The sequence below is a fragment of the Sodiomyces alkalinus genome (assembly GCF_003711515.1).
Source record: "Sodiomyces alkalinus F11 unplaced genomic scaffold SODALscaffold_6, whole genome shotgun sequence".
Classification (NCBI taxonomy): Eukaryota; Fungi; Ascomycota; class Sordariomycetes; order Glomerellales; family Plectosphaerellaceae; genus Sodiomyces; species Sodiomyces alkalinus.
The window spans coordinates 552,208-572,528 of record NW_021167084.1 but is presented as its reverse complement, the minus strand read 5'-3'; the positions used below and the strand labels follow the sequence as shown (position 1 = coordinate 572,528).

The 20,321-nt window shown below is 56.8% G+C and overlaps 7 protein-coding genes and 1 non-coding gene across 8 annotated transcripts; 2 read left to right on the top strand and 6 right to left on the bottom strand.

Moving 5' to 3' along the window:
* Positions 1–601: 601 nt before the first annotated feature.
* Positions 602–4,454, top strand: SODALDRAFT_340221 (importin subunit beta-3; the record flags this gene model as incomplete). Its single annotated transcript, XM_028612929.1, has 5 exons — positions 602–784; positions 924–1,143; positions 1,292–1,899; positions 2,031–4,102; positions 4,247–4,454. The coding sequence occupies 5 exons, from the start codon at positions 602–604 to the stop codon at positions 4,452–4,454; spliced, it is 3,291 nt and encodes a 1,096-aa protein (XP_028465701.1).
* A 923-nt stretch (positions 4,455–5,377) lies between these two features.
* On the bottom strand, positions 5,378–6,090 carry SODALDRAFT_176467 (hypothetical protein). Its single transcript, XM_028607030.1, has one exon. The coding sequence runs from the start codon at positions 5,899–5,901 to the stop codon at positions 5,503–5,505; it is 399 nt and encodes a 132-aa protein (XP_028465700.1). The 5' UTR covers positions 5,902–6,090; the 3' UTR covers positions 5,378–5,502.
* Positions 6,091–7,314: 1,224 nt separating this feature from the next.
* SODALDRAFT_279070 (hypothetical protein) lies at positions 7,315–9,861 on the top strand (the record flags this gene model as incomplete). Its single annotated transcript, XM_028608151.1, has 4 exons — positions 7,315–8,936; positions 9,012–9,369; positions 9,484–9,607; positions 9,698–9,861. The coding sequence occupies 4 exons, from the start codon at positions 7,315–7,317 to the stop codon at positions 9,859–9,861; spliced, it is 2,268 nt and encodes a 755-aa protein (XP_028465699.1).
* A 398-nt stretch (positions 9,862–10,259) lies between these two features.
* SODALDRAFT_360187 (hypothetical protein) lies at positions 10,260–11,794 on the bottom strand (the record flags this gene model as incomplete). Its single annotated transcript, XM_028614240.1, has 9 exons — positions 10,260–10,374; positions 10,645–10,697; positions 10,790–10,853; positions 10,883–10,915; positions 11,063–11,110; positions 11,192–11,282; positions 11,308–11,330; positions 11,407–11,429; positions 11,633–11,794. 9 exons carry the CDS (start codon positions 11,792–11,794, stop codon positions 10,260–10,262), a joined length of 612 nt encoding a protein of 203 aa, XP_028465698.1.
* Positions 10,786–10,866, bottom strand: SODALDRAFT_t127. Its single transcript has one exon. It is a non-coding gene; the product is annotated as a tRNA-Ser (tRNA).
* On the bottom strand, positions 11,566–13,992 carry SODALDRAFT_176447 (hypothetical protein). The gene is made up of 2 exons (XM_028607029.1): positions 13,966–13,992; positions 11,566–13,827 (listed from the first exon to the last, which is right to left on the bottom strand). The coding sequence occupies exon 2, from the start codon at positions 13,577–13,579 to the stop codon at positions 11,882–11,884; it is 1,698 nt and encodes a 565-aa protein (XP_028465697.1). The 5' UTR covers positions 13,580–13,827; positions 13,966–13,992; the 3' UTR covers positions 11,566–11,881.
* On the bottom strand, positions 13,695–14,529 carry SODALDRAFT_360185 (hypothetical protein; the record flags this gene model as incomplete). The annotated part of the gene is made up of 5 exons (XM_028614239.1): positions 13,695–13,780; positions 13,856–13,870; positions 13,966–14,049; positions 14,214–14,355; positions 14,503–14,529. 5 exons carry the CDS (start codon positions 14,527–14,529, stop codon positions 13,695–13,697), a joined length of 354 nt encoding a protein of 117 aa, XP_028465696.1.
* Positions 14,530–15,550: 1,021 nt separating this feature from the next.
* On the bottom strand, positions 15,551–20,102 carry SODALDRAFT_351089 (Bromodomain-containing protein). The gene is made up of 5 exons (XM_028613515.1): positions 19,583–20,102; positions 19,396–19,498; positions 18,443–19,301; positions 17,802–18,364; positions 15,551–17,071 (listed from the first exon to the last, which is right to left on the bottom strand). The coding sequence occupies exons 1-5, from the start codon at positions 19,945–19,947 to the stop codon at positions 15,833–15,835; spliced, it is 3,129 nt and encodes a 1,042-aa protein (XP_028465695.1). The 5' UTR covers positions 19,948–20,102; the 3' UTR covers positions 15,551–15,832.
* Between the last annotated feature and the right edge of the window lie 219 nt (positions 20,103–20,321).

Below are 20,321 nucleotides of genomic sequence, written 5' to 3'. Positions count from 1 at the left end.
TTATTTTCGTTTTTTTTTCCTCCAGCGATTTTCACATACTCCCCCCCCCCCCCTGGTTCCCCACCAGACCACACAGTCCATACACCACCCACAGATCTTTACCCACGCATTTTCGCCTTTCATCAGAAAGGCCACTGCGCTAGACATCGCTACGACTCTTTATTTCGATCTTAAGAATTTTGCTAGGGCTTTGGGACGCCTGACTACCGCATCCTCGTCCACGATTTAGCGGCGGCGTTGGAACCACGACCCTGGAGACTCGCAGCCTTCTTTTGGAAGCCTTTTGGACCCCACCACGACCTATCTATCCACGACTACTCCCAGTCCGTATCCCACCAAAAGACTGGACGTGGATGCACCATTCACCTTCCACCTCTCCCACCCCACTTCCGGCCATTTTTCAACTCCTCCCTTGATATCTTTGTGACTGTGCGAAACTACGTGCGCTGTCGACCGACGAGGACCTCAGGATCTCTTTACTATCAGTTGCCATTGTGCTTGCCCTGGAGAATCTGGAGAATCCCCCGTCGAGTGCTCTCTTTTCCCACACAGTTAGCATCTTACCTTACCGCAAAGGCAAAGTCAACTCGAGTTCGCGGCCATGTCGATCCTCCCACCCGAGGTGCACGCAGAGCTAACCCAGCTCTTGCAAGCCCTCCAATCCCCCGACAACAGCATTCGGTCCCAGGCCGAAGAACATCTCCAGAACTCATGGACAAGTACCCGCCCAGAGATCCTCTTGATGGGTCTCGCCGAACAAATCCAAGCCGGTTCTGATACTCCAGTATGTTCTACATGTTGTTGTACTTTCTACAAGTTCTATGCCACCCTCAATCTCTCGTTCCTCAGAGTGGCTTGTTCTCTTCTTGCTCGAATCTTCCCGAGTGTTTACTTGATTGACCGCCATGTTCTCCTCCTACCAGGTGCGTTCTTTTGCCGCCGTCATTTTCCGTCGAATCGCATCCAAGTCGCGCAAGAATGAAAGAGGTGAAACGCTGGACATGTTCGTCTCCTTGGACCGCGACCAGGCCGCCGCTATTCGCCAGAAGCTGCTTGAATCCCTGGCCGGGGACTTTGACCGCTCTGTGAGGAATAAAGTCAGCGATGCCGTCGCTGAAGTGGCACGGCAGTATACGGAAAATAGTACGTCGCTTTTACTACAGTGCCCCGTGCGAAGAAGATATACCACATAGAAGACCTACTACACCTACTCCACCTACTATCCCTGCCTGCTATCACTTCACCGTTATCATCATGCCTGACGCCGACGCTGACGCTGACGTCCATGCAGACGACTCGTGGCCGGAATTGCTCAGCGGCCTCTTCCAGCTCAGTCTGGCACCCGAAGCCGAGAAACGCGAGACGGCCTTCCGCGTCTTCGCCACAACACCGGGCATCATCGAAAAGCAGCACGAGGACGGCGTTATCCAGGCCTTCCAGAAGGGCTTCAAGGATGATTCCGTGCAGGTGCGCCTTGCGGCCATGGATGCGTTCGCCGCCTTCTTCCGGTGCCTGGGCAAGAAAGCGCAGGCCAAATACTACCCTCTCATCGCCGATGTGCTCAACATCCTCCCGCCTATCAAGGACAGCCAGGATTCCGAGGATCTCAGCGCCGCCCTTGTGGCTCTTATCGACCTGGCCGAGACGGCGCCAAAAATGTTCAAGCCTCTCTTCCGCAACCTTGTCCAGTTCAGCATTTCCGTCATCCAGGACAAGGAACTAGAAAACCTTTGCCGCCAGAACGCCCTCGAGCTCATGGCTACCTTTGCCGACTACGCACCCTCCATGTGCCGCAAGGACGAGTCGTATACGAACGATATGATCACTCAGTGCCTGAGTCTGATGACGGATCTCAGCGAGGATGACGAGGATTGTACGGAGTGGCTCGAGGCTGACGATGTGAGTAGTTGTTGCGATCCTGCGATCCCCCGTGTCCATTTTACTTTGCTTTCGTTTTCTTCCTTTTCCTTTCCTTTTTTCCCCCCCGCCCCTCCAATTTAATCAGCTACATAAGCTCATAAACGAAACAGCTCGACCAGGAGGAAAGCGATCTCAACCATGTCGCTGGTGAACAGTGCATGGATAGGCTGGCCAACAAGCTGGGCGGGCAGACCATCCTAGCTCCGACATTCCATTGGCTTCCTAGAATGATGAACTCGATGGCTTGGAAGGATAGGCATGCCGCGCTCATGGCCATTTCTGCCATTTCGGAGGGCTGCCGGGAACTCATGATCGGCGAGCTCAGCCAAGTTCTCGACCTGGTCATCCCCGCGCTGAAGGATCCCCATCCGCGTGTTCGTTGGGCCGGGTGTAACGCTCTTGGCCAAATGAGCACCGACTTCGCGCCCAAGATGCAGACGGATTATTACGACCGTGTCCTGACGGCCATCGTGCCTGTCCTGGAGTCCCCCGAACCTCGGGTCAAGTCGCACGCGGCGGCTGCGCTGGTCAACTTTTGCGAGGAGGCCGAAAAGTCGATCCTGGAGCCCCACCTCGACAGCCTGCTGGCTCACCTCTTCCAGCTGTTGCAGAACGACAAGCGCTACGTCCAGGAGCAGGCACTCTCGACCATTGCCACCATCGCCGATGCGGCGGAGGCCGCCTTCTCGAAGTACTACGATTCGCTGATGCCGCTACTGGTGAACGTGTTGCAGCGCGATGACGAGAAGGAGTTCCGACTGCTCCGGGCCAAGGCCATGGAATGTGCGACGTTGATTGCGTTGGCGGTCGGGAAGGAACGTCTCGGACAGGATGCCATGACCCTGGTCCAGCTTCTCGCCAACATCCAGCAGAACATCAAGGACGCGGACGACCCGCAGGCGCAGTACCTGATGCACTGCTGGGGCCGCATGTGCCGGGTGCTCGGGCACGAATTCCTGCCGTTCCTGTCTACGGTCATGCCCCCCCTCCTGGAACTGGCGAGTGCGAAGGCCGACATCCAGCTGCTCGACGACGAGGACCAGGTGGAGCAGATCCAGCAAGAAGACGGCTGGGAACTGGTGCCGCTGAAGGGCAAGATGATCGGTATTCGGACCAGCACCATGGACGACAAGAACATGGCGATCGAGCTCTTGGTGGTGTACGCGCAGGTGCTCGAAGCCAACTTCGCGCCGTACGCGGCCGAGATCATGGAAAAGATCGCGCTCCCCGGGCTGTCTTTCTTCTTCCACGACCCCGTCAGGTTCGTGTCTGCCAAGCTGGTGCCGCAGCTGTTGTCTTCGTACAAGAAGGCGTACGGCAGTCCGTCCAACGAGTTGGCCGGGCTGTGGACGGCCACGGTGGATAAGCTGCTGGAGGTGCTTTCGGCCGAGCCGGCCATCGACACGCTGGCGGAGATGTACCAGTGCTTCTACGAGTCGGTCGAGGTGGTGGGCAAGGGCTGCCTCACGTCGGATCACATGTCACGGTATATCGACTCGGTGCACTCGACGCTGGAGGACTACAAGGAGCGGGTTACGCAGCGGCTGGAAGACAAGGAAGGGGCCACTGCGGACGACGTGGAGGACGAGGCGGAAGAGACGCTTCTCGCGATCGAAGACGACCAGACATTGCTTTCGGATATGAACAAGGCGTTCCATGCGGTGTTCAAGAACCACGGGGCGGCGTTCCTGCCGGCGTGGGAGCGGCTCATGATCACGTACGAGGGATTCCTCAAGTCGGACGACGCTACGCAGCGGCAGTGGGGTCTCTGCATCATGGACGACGTGCTCGAGTACTGTGGACCCGAGAGCAGCCGGTATGCCAATGTGATTACGCAGCCGCTCGTCGACGGCTGCCGCGACGCATCACCGGCCATCCGGCAGGCGGCTGCGTACGGAATTGGCGTGGCGGCTCACCGAGGAGGAGCGGCGTGGAGTCAATTCCTGGGAGGGGCGCTGCCGTTCCTCTTCCAGGTGACGCAGGTTCCCGAGGCGCGCAGCGAGGATAACGTGTACGCGACGGAGAATGCGTGCGCGGCCATTGCCAAGATTCTTCACTACAACGCGCACCAGGTGCAAGACGCGCCGGGAGTGGTGACGCAGTGGCTCGAAACGCTGCCCGTCATCCACGACGACGAAGCGGCACCGTATGCGTATGCGTACTTGGCAGAATTAATCGACCAGTAAGTGGAAACCCCCCCCCCCCCCCCCCCCCCCCCCCCCCCCCCCCCCCCCCCCCCCCCCCCCCCCCCCCGTATCCCCCCTTCTCCGTCTCCCAACAACAAAGATGAACAATTCTGACCATGGCCCTTCCTTAACTTTCGCAGGCGACACCCGGCAGTGCTGGGCCAGGCCGGCAAGATGTTCGTGTTCATTGCACAGGCACTCGAGGCCGACTCGCTTCAGGGTCAGACGGCCAATCGGGTGGTAGCGGCGGCGAAGACGCTCCTGTCGACGGCGGGTGTGGACCCTGCGCCGCTTCTGCAGCAGTTCTCGCCGGCAGGCCAACAGAGGGTGGCGGCGTATTTCTCTTGAGAAGACGACAATCGACCATGTAATGGGGGAAGTTGGGAGAAAGAGAGCAACAAGAGATGGCCTTTTCGGGCAATATCGGTAGATAAGGTACAGCATCCGGGATGCTTGGTCCGACATGATCCACGAGAGTGGGGAGGGGAAGGATCAGGGGGGAGAAGAGAGAGAGAGAGAGAGAGAGAGAGAGAGAGAGAGAGAGAGAGAGAGAGAAAGAGATAGAGAAAGTCGATATTTCTTGCGATGATACCATCAAAGCCAAGTCCGACCGTCGACACATGTTCTCTTGGATGTCCATGTCCATGTTTGTCAGATGAAAAGGGAGAACTGCCTTAAGGTATGTACCTTATACGGTAACTCGATTTCGAGACGAACGAAGTACAGTCGGATACGGAGTACAAGATACAGATGTCCCGTCCCTAAGGTACCTACCTTACATGTATGTACGTTGCACTCCGCACGGAGGACCCCTACTGGTATGACTAAGAGTACATAGGTACAGAGTACGGAGTAATGAGGTTGTACACTAGTGTACAACGGACGCGTACGCAGAAGGGCAGCACCTTCCCTTTGGCACGACAGGCCAATGAAGTGGAATCGTACCATGCTCCGAAGGCACTGATCCCGCCAATGGAAAGTAGGGGAAGAGTGGGCGAGGGCCGGCGAGGGTGGGCGAGGGTGGGCGAGGGTGGGCAAAGGTGGACAAAGGGGGACAAAGAGTGGAAAAGAGTGGACAAAGAGTGGGCGAGGTTTCACTCCTTATTTTCATTTCCCCTCAAGGGACTTTATCCTTATTTTTTTTAAATAATAATATAATAATTATCGATAGGCCCGGGCTTCGGTTGCAAGTCCGTGAGTGACGGAGAAGCGAGAACGCAAAGACGAGCGGGAAAAGCGTAAGGTATGGGAATACCCATGGGAATCTGAGAATCCCATCCTTGAACATGAACCAAAGAAAGAGTGATGAAGCCCTGGTGCCTCATTACGTATTCCCTCAACCTTAGTGTTCGTTGATACACCTACCTTATAACCTGGATATACTTATGTATATTTATTATATCAGGCAATAATTACCCCTTGCTGCCCATTTGTCAACAAGAATCCAAAGTCGCCCCCGACGATTGCAGAGCGACAACCACCGCCTGGTTCTTTTGCCGACAAGATTCCACGACGAGCAGCGAGAAGCATACTTCGAAAAAGAAGAGAAGAGAGAAAAGAAGAAGAGAAAAAAGAAGAAGAGGAAAAAGAAGAAAAAAAAATCGTCCCATCCATCTCTTTCGTCATCTCGTTCGTCAAGGGTCCCCGAAGACCCCGAGGATAGGATTGAAACTAAACCCCCCCCCGGCCTCGACCGAACCGTCTCCCATCGACTAAACTGCCCTCGCTTCGTCTCAAACAGCCCTACTACACTAGTTGACGGGTGAACTTGTGGCTTCTGGCATGTGGCCGTCATAAAAGCACCGAAGCGACCAACGTTTTCCCTCTTGCCGACCACGAGACAGACCTCTTCTCGTGCAGTCCTCGATTTCCCTTTCGACACCTCCCGACCGCTGCGACCGTTGCTTCTCGAGCCTCTCGACAACCGAATTCCCGACCGAAATACTGCCCTTCAATATCGGGCCACAACGATATCCCCTTGATGTTTGCCCTCGTCGTCGTCGTCTTCCGAACTTCGCGACCACTACCGCCGTGAACGTCACTGTTGGTTGACCCGATCGTTTATTGTTTTCCCCTGACCTCCGATACATCCTTGGCGGCCCTCTCACGGCTCTAGCCTTCCTCCCTCTCTCTCCCGTCGACCTTCCTGGGCTCTCGCTCAAATGCGCCCGACATGGAGCCCTTTTACCCAAACCACCTTAACGCCCAGGAGCTGCAGCGGCGGCTGTCTCGACAGCAGCACCAGCAACAGCAGCCGACGCGGAACCAATTTACTACGTCGGCGCATCAACATGTCCACATGGGCCAGATGAACGATGCCGTTATGATGGGTACCGTTTCGCTTGCCGACGTCATGCAACACAATCATTCCGACTTGCAGCGCCGGAGGAGTATCCCGCCAGCCTTCAGCAACCACATGGCCGAGGACGACGCTACATGTCGGAGAATGTCTATGATGGAATTTGGGGGCGCCTTTCATCATCATGTCAGAGGATACCCCGACCACGCCTCTCTCGACGCCCGCTACGCCAACATCCCCGGCCTGACCACGAACCCCTCACATACCGCTCCGGGAACCTACTCCGATGATGACATGAGCATGGGGATACCCGGATCTATGGGTGGCTTTTCAGCCCAGGGCATGCTCTCCGTCGCCGACAACGACGACTTTGTTCAGTTCAGCTCCGGTCTGATCAACATGACGCCCGCCAACTTCACCAACTTCGCCAACATGAACATGGACTCCCTCGCATCCGACATGGCCGACGTCGGTGTGTTTAACCAATCTCCTCTGACCTCGCACTTCCCTCCCACCCTAAACACCATGAGTGCGTCCGAGACGCCCATGAGCCTCACGGCCAAGGTCGAACCGCTCGGCGTCCAGCCCGGTACGGCCACGACCCCCATGGACGACGTAACAATGGAAGGCGCCGATGTCTCCATGCGGTCCCCGTTTACTGCCGTCGAGCAGCAGCCTACCGTTGGCCCAGCCGTCTCGGCGGCGGCCGGGAGCAGTACCACCCACCATGCCCCCGTCCCCGTCCCCGTCCCCGTCTCTGTCCATGTCCCTGTACCTGTCCCTGCATTCCACTTTGCGCAGAGTATGGGCCCACCGAGCCTCGTCCCGATCCAACATCAACATCAACAACTACAACCACCACCACCTCCTCCTCCTCCTCCTCCTCCTCCTCAGCCCGAACAAGCCACCATGCCGTCGTCATCAGAGGAAGATATTTCTATCGCCTCGGCTTCTCCCGTCGAAATGTCTCCCGTCTCGGGCACGCCCCGGACCTCCGCCACACAGCATGGGTCTTCGTCGAATTCGTCGAACACCACCCCCCCCGTCGTCGGTTCTCAGACCCCCCGTGTCGGCCCCGCAGAGAAGAGCGTCTACTCCAAGAGCGGGTTCGACATGCTGCGCGCCCTGTGGTACGTGGCGACACGCGAGAACCCCGAAGTCCACCTCGGGGCCGTCGACATGTCCTGTGCCTTTGTGGTCTGCGACGTGACCCTGAACGACTGCCCCATCGTCTACGTCTCGGACAACTTCCAGAACTTGACGGGCTACAGCCGGCACGAGATCCTGGGCAAGAACTGCCGCTTCCTCCAGGCGCCGGACGGCCAGGTCGAGGCGGGCGCCAGGCGCGAGTTCGTCGACAATGCCGCCGTGTTGAATCTCAAGGAGAAGGTTGCGGCGGGCCGGGAGGTCCAGCAGAGCCTGATCAACTACCGGAAAGGCGGCAAGCCGTTTCTCAACCTGCTCACGATGATCCCCATCCCGTGGGATGACCCGGACGAGATCCGCTACATCGTCGGCTTTCAGATCGACCTGATCGAGTGCCCCGACGCCATCGCCCCCGGCCAGGACATGGGCGGCGTCCAGGTCAACTACAAGCACGGCGACATCGGCCAGTACATCTGGACGCCCCCCAGCTCGAGCCAGTGGGAGCCCGACAACGACCAGACCCTCGGGATGGACGACGTGTCGGCCCTGCTGCAGCAGCTGAACCGCAAGGGCCCCGTGTCCTCCGACTGGCACCGCCAATCCTGGGACAAGATGCTCCTCGAGAACACCGACGACGTGGTGCACGTCCTCTCCCTGAAGGGCCTGTTCCTGTACCTGTCGCCGTCTTGCAAGCGCATCCTCGAGTACGACGCCGCCGAGCTGGCCGGGAGCGCTCTGTCGACGGTGTGCCACCCGTCCGACATCGTCCCCGTGACGCGAGAGCTCAAGGACACGGCGGCCGGGAACTCGGTCAACATCGTCTTCCGCATCCGGCGCAAGAACAGCGGCTACACCTGGTTCGAGAGCCACGGGTCCCTGTTCGTCGAACAGGGCAAGGGGCGGAAGAGCATCATCCTCGTGGGCCGCAAACGGCCCGTCTTCACCCTCAGCAGACGGCACCTCGAGGCCCACGGCGGCATCGGGGACAGCGAGCTGTGGACGAAGCTATCCACCTCGGGCATGTTCCTCTTCGTTTCGTCCAACGTGCGTTCCCTCCTGGACCTGCAGCCGAACGACCTCGTCGGGACCAGCATCCAGGACCTGATGCGCAAGGAGTCGCGCCCCGAGTTTGGCCGGACCGTCGAGAAGGCGAGGCGGGGCAAGACCGTCACGTGTAAACACGAAGTGCAGAACCGGAGGGGCCAGGTGCTGCAGGCCCAGACCATCCTCTACCCGGGGGATGCCTGCGAGGGGCAGAAGCCGACGTTCCTCCTCGCGCAGACGAAGCTCCTCAAGGCCACCTCCCGCGCCATCGCCATCGCCCCCGCGACGAGGAGCCCGCCGCCCGGGAGCGTAGTCTCGGCGGCGCACAGCAGTTCGCACAAGTTCGTGCCCAGCGCCGCCGTCGCCGCGGGGCCCGGGGGCGATGACCAGCACCCCACCACTCGGGATACTAGTAGTAGTAGCAGTACTACTCCTACTACTACTGCTGCTGCGGCGGCGGCGGCGGGACAGCTCGTGGCAGGCTCGCAGGACGCGACGCTGGCGGCGGACGACAACGTCTTCGACGAGCTGCGGACGACCAAGTGCTCGAGCTGGCAGTTCGAGCTGCGGCAGATGGAGAAGGTGAACCGCATCCTGGCCGAGGAGCTGGGCGGGCTGCTGTCGAACAAGAAGAAGCGGAAGCGGAGGAAGGGCGTGGGGAACGTGGCGCGCGACTGCGCCAACTGCCACACGCGGAACACGCCCGAGTGGCGCCGGGGTCCCAGTGGGCAGCGGGATCTGTGTAATAGTTGTGGTCTGCGGTGGGCTAAGCAGGTGAGCAAGTCCTTTTCTCTTGCCTTTTGTCTCTATTTTTTTTCTTCTTTTCTTTTCTTCTTTTCTTCTTTTCTTTTCTTCTTTTCTTCTTTTTTCGAGCTAACCAGCCGCCAGACCGGTCGAGTCTCACCCCGCAACTCCTCTCGGGGAAACAACAACACCGACGCCGGTAGCAAACGATCCAACTCGCCCGGTCGGCCGTCGTCCTTGCATAAAGGCAACGGAGGAGGAGGAGGAGGTGAGGGGGCGGCAGCGCAGTCCCTGAAAAAGAACGGCAACGGCAACGGCAACGGCGGCGGAGGCGGTTCGACAGGCGATGTCGCGGCAGCAAAGTTCAATAACACTGCCAACAACGCTGCCAACAACGCTGCCAACAACGCTGCCAACAACATACATGCCGCGATGCCGCCCCCCAGCAAACCTCGCCTGGAAGGGGGCAGCGGCGCGGGGATCACGTCGATTCGCGAAGAGCGCGAGAATACCGGTCTATGAGTTTCACTTTTCGCACTTCCTTCTTCCCCTTGCTCCGCTGCGAGTCGACCTGCGATCGACTCCGTGGTGTCTCGTTATCTTATGATCAACCTGCCCGCACTCGGTGTGTGGCACTTGTTTTATTAAGACTTTTTCTTCTTCTCTTTCTTCTTCTTTGCCCCGGGGGTAACCAGGTGAGACTTGCTGGATAGGGCTCATTCTGAAAGGGGACCCGAGGTCGGTCGGACATGGATCCCCGAGTTTTGTTTCATTAATGATCATGGGAACGAACATACCCGATTACCCCTCCCCCTTTTCTTTCTCAAATATTCCCGTTTCTTTTCTTTGGCATCTCTTCGAAAGGATGACGGGAGACGGAAGGAAAGGCCATTTTTTTTTCTTTCATAAACCAGGACTTTCTACCGGGCAGGGAAGTTTTGTTTTTGCACGGGCATCATCTTGAACGGAACGGAATCGGGAACCATGACTTCAGATACCAGCATCCATGCATGCATAAGGGACCGACCAAGGGCGCTTATGAGTTTGGAAGAGGATACCTTTGAAACGCAAGTCTGTGTGCAGCTGTACTCTATATATATATATTCACATATCCACGACGTCGCCCTGTTTCCAAAGGAACTATAAGGTACTCAGCAAGTAGTAGTAGTAGAGTAGTAAGTACCTTAGTATTTAACATCGGGACATATCTGAGAAGAACAAGGGACGCCTAGAGCGACTGCCAAAGTCTGCATACATTGAATACAGTGTGTCCACAGTGCCGTACAGCAGAAATCAGGAACAAACGCAAAGACCCAGTGAGAGAAATAATGTGCAGGTGCGGGGTGGATGAGGATTTCCTAGGATTTCGGGAGAGTCGTAGATTTATACGAGAGCCAGGGGGCGTTTTGAGAAAGAAGAATAGGAAAAAAGGAAAAAAAAAAGACACGACAACGAGAGGATTCGAACCTCTGCGGCCGAAGCCATATGATTTCGAGTCATACCCATTAACCACTCTGGCACGTTGTCACCAAGGAAACATCACAGTGTTAATTGTGGCGGTCTCTTTTTGTGCCAACTGGGTTTGCATTAAGAGTTGGTCAACACTCACTCCTCCGTTCGCGAGAACATCTCTGCAAAGATAATGTCTTTCCTTCCCTTTCAACCCCAGACGTAGAGAGAGAGAGAGAGAGAGAGAGAGAGAGTAATTAATACCATTCATTACCAGCCATATCGTGTCCCATTGCCCGTGTCCATATCATTAACCCAGCGCCTGTGTGCAACCCGTCCCAGAGCACACAAAAAATCAAAAGAAAGAAAGAAAAAACCAACCATATCCCTTCGCCAAACCAACACATCCTGCAAGAGAAGGGGAGCAAAACGCCAAGAAGGCAATCCATACATGCCCCCATTCCCAAATCGCCGGAGCCATTTGACGCCAATGCCTACCCCCAAGAGATAAGAAGGCACAAAAGATCTTGACCGAGCCGACACTTAAGATCCGTTGTGAAGAGTGACAAGTGTGAGCATCCCCGAAGTCCGGAAAAGAGGAAAATGGAGAAAGCTGACTCGTGGAACAGGTCCGCAGGTTTCTCAAAGTCGCCGTCAAAGTGAAGAAGAAGAAAAAAAAAGAAAAGAAAAAAAGTTGCACAAAGTAAAGGAAGATAAGAGGTGATCGAGGCTTCGAGACGCAGACATTAAAGGCTACTTGATAGTCGAAAGTCGTAGCTTCAGCGGGAAAACAATCTCAGCTTCGCTGAAAGCGTTGGCGGAGGTAGGCCTCTTTGTCTGCCACCCCTTGGGGGACGTAATGGTCGAAACGGCCAGCCATCAAGTTGAAACGGAACCATTCCTCCTGGTCCCACCGTTGCAGCTGTTCATAGTATACGGTGGTGGCAGTGGCAGTGGCAGTGGCAGTGTCCGTGATGACTTCGTCTCCATTAATGCAAGAATGCATGGCTTGGTGATACTGTTTGTGAAGTCGCCGAAGTTCCCGGTTCCTCAACCGAACCCGGGACCGCCCAACCGCTGTACGTCGGGCCCCCTAGGCCTGATCGATGAGGCGATCCGCGTATGCGTCCAGGTAATGGATGGAGAATTTGCCCTCCCAGGCGGCCTGGAAGTCCGCCTTGTTCCAGGCGCCCGACGTGTGCTGTTTGAAGGCGTAGAGCTCGACGATCCAGCCGAGTTCGAGGGCGTCCTGGACCTTGCTGAGGAAGCCGCCCTTGGAGAACTCGGCCTTGTTCGCGTCCCCGGTGGCCAGGACGATGATGCCCTGGCTGCGTGTCTTCACGCCCTGGATCAGGCTGTCGGACATCTTGAGCTGCAGGATTTCGTCGACGCATTGCTCGGCCATCTTCTTCTTCTCGTCGAGGGCCGCTTGGCGGGGGGAGGGGGGCAGGGTCGGGGAGCCGCTGCTCCCGGGCGGAGAACAGGGCGGCGACGGAACGCGGACGCGGCGGAGGATGCTGGTGTTGTAGCCTCTTTCCTTCATGTCGCTGAAATAGTGCCCGGCGTGTTCTACCTTGCGGCTTCCGGCCAGTTCCCGGACGGCGGTCGATCGGCCCCGCTCGAGGACGTGGACCAGGCGGTCGAAGCTGATGGGCATGAAGCGTTGGTGGTTGTTGTTGATGCCCCTCTTTACGCGGAGAGTATCCCACAAGCTGATGGAGATATTGGACCAATCGATGAAGACGTGGATGTCGGGAAGGCCATCGACGAACCGTTCCCGGAGCTGCATGTCGTGGTGGAGGAAGTCCCCGAGGACCTGCTGGGCGAACTCCCCCGAGCAAGGAAGCGCCCCGCCAAAGGGGATGCGGGCTTTCACTCCTCGTATCTCTGCCTCTCGGTCCTCGGCCATGTCCATCTTGCACGGGGGCGGCGCGGGCAGACCGTCGGAGAAGGGGGGGGGCGATGGCGACGGGGAGTTGGCAGGCCTCAGCAGCTCAGCGAGGAGTTGCCGGCCGACGTCGAGGGATTTGCGGGCTTCCTTGTCAGGGGAGACCGGACCAGAATCGTCGCTGCCGCTGCTGCTGCCGCTGCCGTACGTTGCGGGAGGCGAAGACGAAGTCGCAGAGCGCCAATTTGTCGAAGTAATGGCAAATCGACGGGAGCGACTGTCGTGTGCATGCTGTGGAGGGATTCCAGGCTTGGCTGCAGGAGGAGGAGGAGGAGGAGGAAGAGGAGGAGGAGGCGAGCTACCACCAGGTGTGCGAATCCAGTTGGCACTTTTGCCGTCCATCCAGGTGGACGGGCAACCTTTGTGGTTGTAACGAACCATGTCGACATCGGCAATGCTGTTGGGTGGAATAGTACTGCTGGTAATGTTGCTGATAATGCTGCTGCTGGTTATAGTGCTGCGGGTGCTGCGGGTGCTGCGGGTGCTGTTGATCTCCGTGGATGCCTCAGTGTCGTCATAATATGTGAGAGCTAATGGATCGTTGAAACCCGCAACGTCGGTGGTCCTCTCGAAACCCCCCAACGCAAGACCGTCAGACGCGAGAGGTTGGGTGACTGAGTGCGGGCCTGGGACTGAGAGAGTGTGGGCCGAAGATGACAACGCTTCAACTGGGGGGGGGAGACAAGTGCCCTTGTCGGCATAAAGGAGAGCAAAGAGCTTGGTGAAGTTGCCCAGCTGATTTTGAGCTTGGAGAGTGGGCGGAGGGATCTTGCGCCTGTTGGGACTGGGGGACCGCCGTCTGCGTCCTGACACCTTGCGGGCAGGCGAAGTTGAGCGCGCCATGGTGACGGGGGAAATGGGAGAACGGCTCTAGACTTTATGATACGGTGAAAGAGAGTGGCATAGATTTCTTGACTAAGCTTAGAGGTTATACGGGGGGAGGGGGGCCCAATGTTGTCTACTTGACGATGCTCGGAGCTTGAGAACTTGGTTGAAAGCATGAAAGCCACGGCGCATGTTGGCGTTGTTCGTCACAACTCTCAACTGGTGTGCGAGACAGGCAAGCAGGCCGTCACTCCGGAGTCAAGAATCTATAGAGCGGTTAGAAGAAAAACATACTGCGTACTCGCATGGCTACACTTCGAATGCCAGAGAGGAACAAGGGGACGACGAAGCCTCTGGCAGCCGTACGAGGCAGAGGCGGGACTACTCCGTAGGTAGACACTCACCTAGGAGAAACTGGAGAAACTTGACAAACTCGAGAGGCTTGCGACACTTGCGAGGCCAGCCACCGAGGACAACGAAGACACCAGCTGAAGAAAGATATGTCCTAGAATGTTATCCGCAGCTTGGCCTCTTATACGAATGTCGAATAGTTGAGAATAAAAGAGAGAGGAGTGAAGTTGACTAGCTGATGAAGAGGAGGCAGAGATGAAGAGATGATTGGGAAGAACAATGGTGGGTGATTAGATATCACAGGCGTGGAAGTGCAAGAGAAGGACCTTGGTAATATCGTTCAGAGGAAAGCACGTCAAGGAAAGCACGTCAGATGTTGCAGGTGATAATATCGAATGAAGGCAGGAGAGGAGGTTGGTGGGCAGGTACGTGAGGCTGGAGATCTACATTGGGAAGGCGAAGTGGCGACGTCGGGAACGGAACCAAAGCCAGCCTGAGTCACCAGGTACTCCGTACCCGTATATTGATTGCTTAATAAGGTAGCCGCTGACCCTTGACACGTGATGCTGCGAGGCTACCTTACTACGTACAAAGCACGCGACTCGAACAAAAGCCATTGCTGAAGCCTAATAAATCGTATACCTAGGTACCTTACTAATTAGTTATTATAGGCCAACTTCACATCGGCTGTTATAATATACGGGCAGAGTAGTCTCCGAAGTAGCTCTAACTACCTATGGTAAGGTATATACCTTAGTAAAAAAGAGAGACCCTGAAGGTGTTAAAAGCGGGCATCTAAAGCGCGATACGAACAGAACAAACGCAAATAGCGCAAGATTGATGGATTATATCCTGTATCAATTACCTCGAACATGTCAAAACTTTTACAACGCTCCCTCAAAAACCACCGCACATGCCATCTCGTGTAAATTATGTACTTAAAGCGAACGAAGCCTTTCCTGACCCTTCATCGAGGGTACCACACAGTCAGTACCAGGACTCGGTGAGTCGGTGAGTCGGTGAGTCGGTGAGTCGGTGATGGATGATTCTTTTTATATTTTCCTTCCTGTTCTTTTCTCAAGTCCATTGTCAGTTCCCTAGGTATTCCCTTCGCTCTGTCATTTACAACGTCTTAAAACTCCCAACTGCCCATCAACGAGGTGAAAACAGTGTCCCACCATGCCGGGGAAGAAAGAAAAAAAAGGATGAAAAAGAAGAAGAAAAAAAGAAAAGCAAACAACCCCGTATTGTGAATTATCTCGCCTTTGTATCTAGCGCAAAGGCCCTCAGTCGGATTCCTTAGGCCGAGAAAAAGCCGTCCGACCTGTTGCTGTAATCCCAGAATACGTTGTAGTCCCGTATTGGCCCTGTTATCTCTCTCTCCACCCCACCTTTTGGTAACTATCGCCACAAGGCAAATGTTTCCGGTGAAGGAAAAGACAAAACCGCACTAAAGATATGGTAGGGGAGAAAGGAAGAAGGAGAAAGGAAGAAGAAAGAAAGAAAGAAAGAAAGAAAGAAAGAAAGAAAGAAAGAAAGAAAGAAAGAAAGAAAGAAAGAAAGAAAGAAAGAAAGAAAGAAAGAAAGAAAGAAAGAAAGAAAGAAAGAAGCACAACGGCGGCAACACAAAAAAGGGAAGCCCAGTAGAATTAGGCGACAATGCCTCCATGCCTCGTCTCTTGGGGCTCGCAGAACCTAAATTCCATGACACTGCGTCCCCACGTCGCACACCTCGTTAAAGCCTTGGCTGAAACAAAAACTGAAAAACTGAAAAAAAAAAAGGTAAAGGTAGGATAGTTGAGCCGTGTGCCCAATTAAGGTCGTCGAGAAGTTGGGTGGTGGTGAAAAAGGAAGATGAGAATGAGGATGAAAAAAAAATACAAAATTTGAGACCAGGATGAGATGCTGCGGCCAGCCCATCTAGGCCACCTGTGCTTTGACAACACCATTCTCGACCTCCGCCGCCGCCGCAGCAGCACCGCCCAATCCTTCCCCATCCGTGATCGTCGTGATGTGTTTCGTCTCCTCATTATAAGCCGTCAGCCAATTCGCCACGGCGTCGGTCGCCCGGTCGAGCGCCCGCGCCCGCGCCCGCGCGTCGGCGCGCTCCTCCCTCTCGACCGCCGCGCGTTTCTGCTGCGCCTCGGCCCGCGCCTCGTCCCGCGCCTTGCGCTTCCGGTCGCGCTCCGCCAGCCACGCCTCCCGCCCCGCCAGGTAGCGCGCGCTGTGGCCCAGCCCGTAGCTGTCGGGCGCGATGCCGCGGTGCGCCGTCTCGTAGGGCGGCGCCGTGAAGAACAGGAGCTTGCCCGCGCCGTCGCAGCTGTACTGCTTGCGGAGCTCGTCCGGCAGCGCGTCGTTGAGCTGGTCCGGCAGCGTGTAGACGTCGGCCGACCGCGCCGTGGCGTCGTAGCCGTAGTTGGCTGCCTGCGGCGGCATTGTTGCGTTGCCCGGGGTCGGGGCCATTGGGGAGCGGTTCTGTAGGTTTTGCATGTGCACCGGCATGGGCATGGGCATGGGCATGGGCATTTGCATTGGCATGGGCACGGGCATGCGTTGGGGGTGGTGTTGTTGATGGTCAAAGGAAGGTGTGTGTGGTTGGGGATGGAGTGGAGGCTGACCGGGATGCTGCTGATGGTGGTAGCTTGGCTGGTGGTATCCCTGCTGCGGTGGGGGCACTTGCAAATGCTGGACGTGCTGAGAGTGGACATGATGCGGATGCTGGTGCTGGGGCTGCTGGGGCTGCTGGGGGTGCTGTTGTGGATACATGGGGCGGACCGCCGCCTGGCGGTGCGGCGATTGATGTGGAACGGTCGGCCCCGTCGGCCCCGTCGGCCCCATCGGCACCGGCACCGGCGCCACGTGGTGATTGGGAATCGGGCTATGGGTAGGGGCCACGGGCGACCCTGCAGGGTATTGTTGCGGAGGACCGTAGTGCACAGGATACGGAGCTGGCGACGGCGATGCAATTTGCGCTGCCGCTGCCGCTGCCATGTTGTATGGTGTAGCCGAGTTCGCCATGACCCCGCCCGCGCTCATTTGCCGAGGCGGCGGATGGGCCATCGCGGGACCTCGTTGCACGTTGGGCGAAAAGTGCGCTTGCCCCGTAGGGAAAGAGAAAGCTGGAGCTGGTGTCGGAGCTGCCTCGGGTGGAGGGGAGTCCTTGCTCACATATTCATGTCAGTAGTTGGACACCAAAAGGGATCGGGCAGATGAGAGAGAATGAAAATAAAAAAGAGGGGAATTGGAAGAGAACAGAGCAATAAAGAAGACGAGGACCTGGAAGCCCGATTGCATGCAATGAATGGGAGGGTTGGGAGTGTAGGGGGGACAGAAGAAAGACGATAGGACGGATAAGATTTTGAAGAGGGTGGATGATGAGGGTAAGAGGAAGTTGAGTGTTTGTCGAGAACTCCTGGGGACTGCACCTAAGGTATTTTCTTTGGACGTCCAATGTATAAGGCAGAGAGGCAGTGCAACTCGACGGATGAGGTAGACGAAAGAAGGAAAGTTGGGCAGATGAACGAGCTGCCTAGCAGCAAATGAACTCGGAAAGTTTTGAAGTGCAGGGGTAGGGGTGTGTTGAACGAATAAGGGGAAACAAATGGTTTTTCCTTCTTTTCTTCTTCTTTTCCTTTTCCTTTCCTACGAGCGACCAGTGCGCACTTGCACACAGGAGCAAGGCGAGATTTTGGCCGGCCAACACAACCGAAAACTCTCAAACGGAAGGCTTTCCAAAGTCGTGGCATACGATAGGTAAGCCCGTAGTGACGGGACTCGATGAGGCCCCCGTCCATCCACGTCAGGGGTGGAAGAAAGGAGATGAAATAGGACATGTGCATGCTACGGCAGGGGGGAAACAAAAGCTCGATGAACGTTTCTTTGTACTTACATTGGCTTCACGAGGCCGGCGATGCACCGCGCCAATGATGGGCGGCGCATTCGGATGCCCCCAAGTCGGCCTAGGCAGCGGATCGGTCTCCTTCGCATCCTGCTGCAGCAGGTGCTTGATGGGGCTGGGCACCTTCCTCATCCTGCGCGGCTGGTCGAACAGGTCCATCTCGTAGTCGCGGTCGCGCAGCTCGTCCGGCATGCACACCGCCCACGTCTTGATCTTGTTGAACCGGCACCGCTCCTCGTTGTACCGCGCCTCGCACACGTACACCCCCTTGTTGCCCGCCGGGAAGCCCCGCGGCCGCCCCTTGGGGAACCGCGTCACGAACATGACGAAGCACCGCCCCACCACCTCCTCGATCTGGTGGTCGCGGTACTGCCCCGTCTTGGCCACCTCGTGCTCGAAGAAGTGCTTGTCGAACCGATGCACCGTCTGCTCCGGCCGGTAGTACCAGCACGCGTTGATCCACCGCTGGCCCGACCCGTCTTGCCACGTCCGGAAGATCTGCGCCACGATGGGCTTGCTCGGGTCGTTGGGGTTCTTGATGTGGGCCCAATCGCCTGTCGGGTTCGCGTGTCAGCATCGTCAGCATCTGTCTATCGTAAAGGTATCGTATGTATGTAGGGGAAGAAACGTACCAACTCGCCAGGTCTCCCCGTTATACTCTATCGCAGATAGGGGCAGTTTACCAGCATCGTCCCGAAACTCGTCATCGGGGCGCGCCTTCTCCTGCGCCGCCAGCGCGTGCGCCTGCTTCTGCAGCTCCACAGCCGCCTCAAAGATGTCGCTACCGTCCTCGTTGTACGTCTGCGCATTGTGGAACATGAGGTCCAGGTCGCGCAGCACCTGCTCGACGCTCTGGTATTTCTTCCGCTTGGCCTTCTTCTTGATGAAGTCGAGAGCGATCGGGCTGGCGATGACCTCGTAGTAGTCCGGAAGCTGCTGCTTGTCGGGCAGCTTCTCGAACGGCAGGATGAGAGGGTCGCCGTCCTCGTCCTTCGACCTCCGGAGACCTCGCAGTAACGCTTGGATGCGCGCCTCGGTGGGGGTCAGGACCCGGGGGGGCCGGCCTCTCCTTTTGGTTCCGTCTTCGTCCCTGCCGCCGTCGTCGCCGGTTCGTCGCCATCTCCGCCTGCCCCGCCGCCCTCGATGACGAGGACCGTCGTCGTCCGAGTCGTCGTCGTCCTCTTCTTCTTCGTCCCCTTCCCCTTCCTCCCCCTCTTCTTCGTCCCCTTCTTCTCCGTCCCCTTCTTCCGGCTCCGGTGACTCGTCCGCTGGGGGTAGCTCGCCTAGGTAGGGCAACTCGGCTTCTTCGGCTTTGATGACGCCCTTGGCCACCAGTTTCTTCAGTTCTTCCACAAAGATCTCGCGCAGCCGCACAGCGGCGCCGAATATTGGCGCGGACGGACGGTTATACACCTGGGCGTTGTGGCAGATGAGGGCGACGTCTCGGACGAATTCGGCGAACCGAGTGTACTGTTTCTTCTGCAGTTTGAACTACAAAAGAGGTCAGTTGTTTTGCGAGCCGGCAATTGCCATGTCGGATAACGAGAGAGGGAGGGAAAGGTGTGAGAATTAAGCATGAGCATACCCGAATTGTGCTAAATGCGACAGGGTTCTGGATAACGGTAAAATAATCAGGGAGCACGCGCTTGTTGGGTATTCGCTGAAAGCCAGCCGCCACTTCCTCGCCGCTAGACGGAGAACAAGTCATGGGTCAGTTAGCGCACCCTTCGCGACCGCTATGAAAGGGGGCGGGCCACGCCATCGCAACATACTCTTCTTGATAACTGGACAGGTACTTCTGGAGTTTGTCGATGTGGGCCAGCCAGTTTCGAGGGTCGAAGTCCTCTTCTTCGTCGTCGTCAGGTTCACCGTCGGCATCTGCATCGGCGTCGGCGTCGGCGTCGGCGTCGGCGTCGGCGTCGGCGTCGGCGTCGGCGTCGGCGTCGGCATCGGCGTCCTCATCAGCATCAGCATCCGCATCCGCATCCGCATCCGCATCAGCTTCGAGGTCAGGCTCTCCATCGGCATCCTCCTCTTGATCGTCGCCGCGGTCTTCCATCTCTACATCTTCGTTCTTGTCGATCTTGGCCTCGATAGAATCCCGGACCTGGCCCGCGCTACGGCGCGTCCCAGCCATGCTTGACGGTGGTAAAGAAACCGAGGTGCAAAGCCGAGAGAAGGCAGCCGTGAGCGGGAGTTGGAACCGATATGAAGTCGAAAGTACACTGGCAGGGCGAACTGTCCGAGGGATATATACGAATTAATGTCGTGAGAATCAATACTAAAAGCGAGTTAAACTGTTCACTCTTTGGACGTCCTTCCCATGCAGCGCGTGATGCGCCTTCCAATTCCATTTGCGCTTGGTGCACGGATAAATTACAGTGGCTGGACTTGTGTTACCAGCTGGTGCCGCCCGCTGTCCGAATCCGGTATCCGGTACCGGAGATCTGCCGAGGAGGTCCACCAAACAACATCCACTCGTGCGGAGTAATCGTGTACTTCGGTTCGTAC

Bases quoted from the DNA above. Each gene is read 5' to 3' on its own strand.
- SODALDRAFT_176467 (XM_028607030.1), bottom strand. From the start codon at position 5,901: ATGACGGCCACATGCCAGAAGCCACAAGTTCACCCGTCAACTAGTGTA.
- SODALDRAFT_176447 (XM_028607029.1), bottom strand. From the start codon at position 13,579: ATGGCGCGCTCAACTTCGCCTGCCCGCAAGGTGTCAGGACGCAGACGG.
- SODALDRAFT_351089 (XM_028613515.1), bottom strand. From the start codon at position 19,947: ATGGCTGGGACGCGCCGTAGCGCGGGCCAGGTCCGGGATTCTATCGAG. The intron at 18,365-18,442 runs GTACGTTTCTTC...CGAACCCGACAG, and splicing joins CGGGGAGACCTGGCGAGTTG to GCGATTGGGCCCACATCAAG. The intron at 17,072-17,801 runs GTAAGTACAAAG...TATGTGAGCAAG, and splicing joins GCCGGCCTCGTGAAGCCAAT to GACTCCCCTCCACCCGAGGC.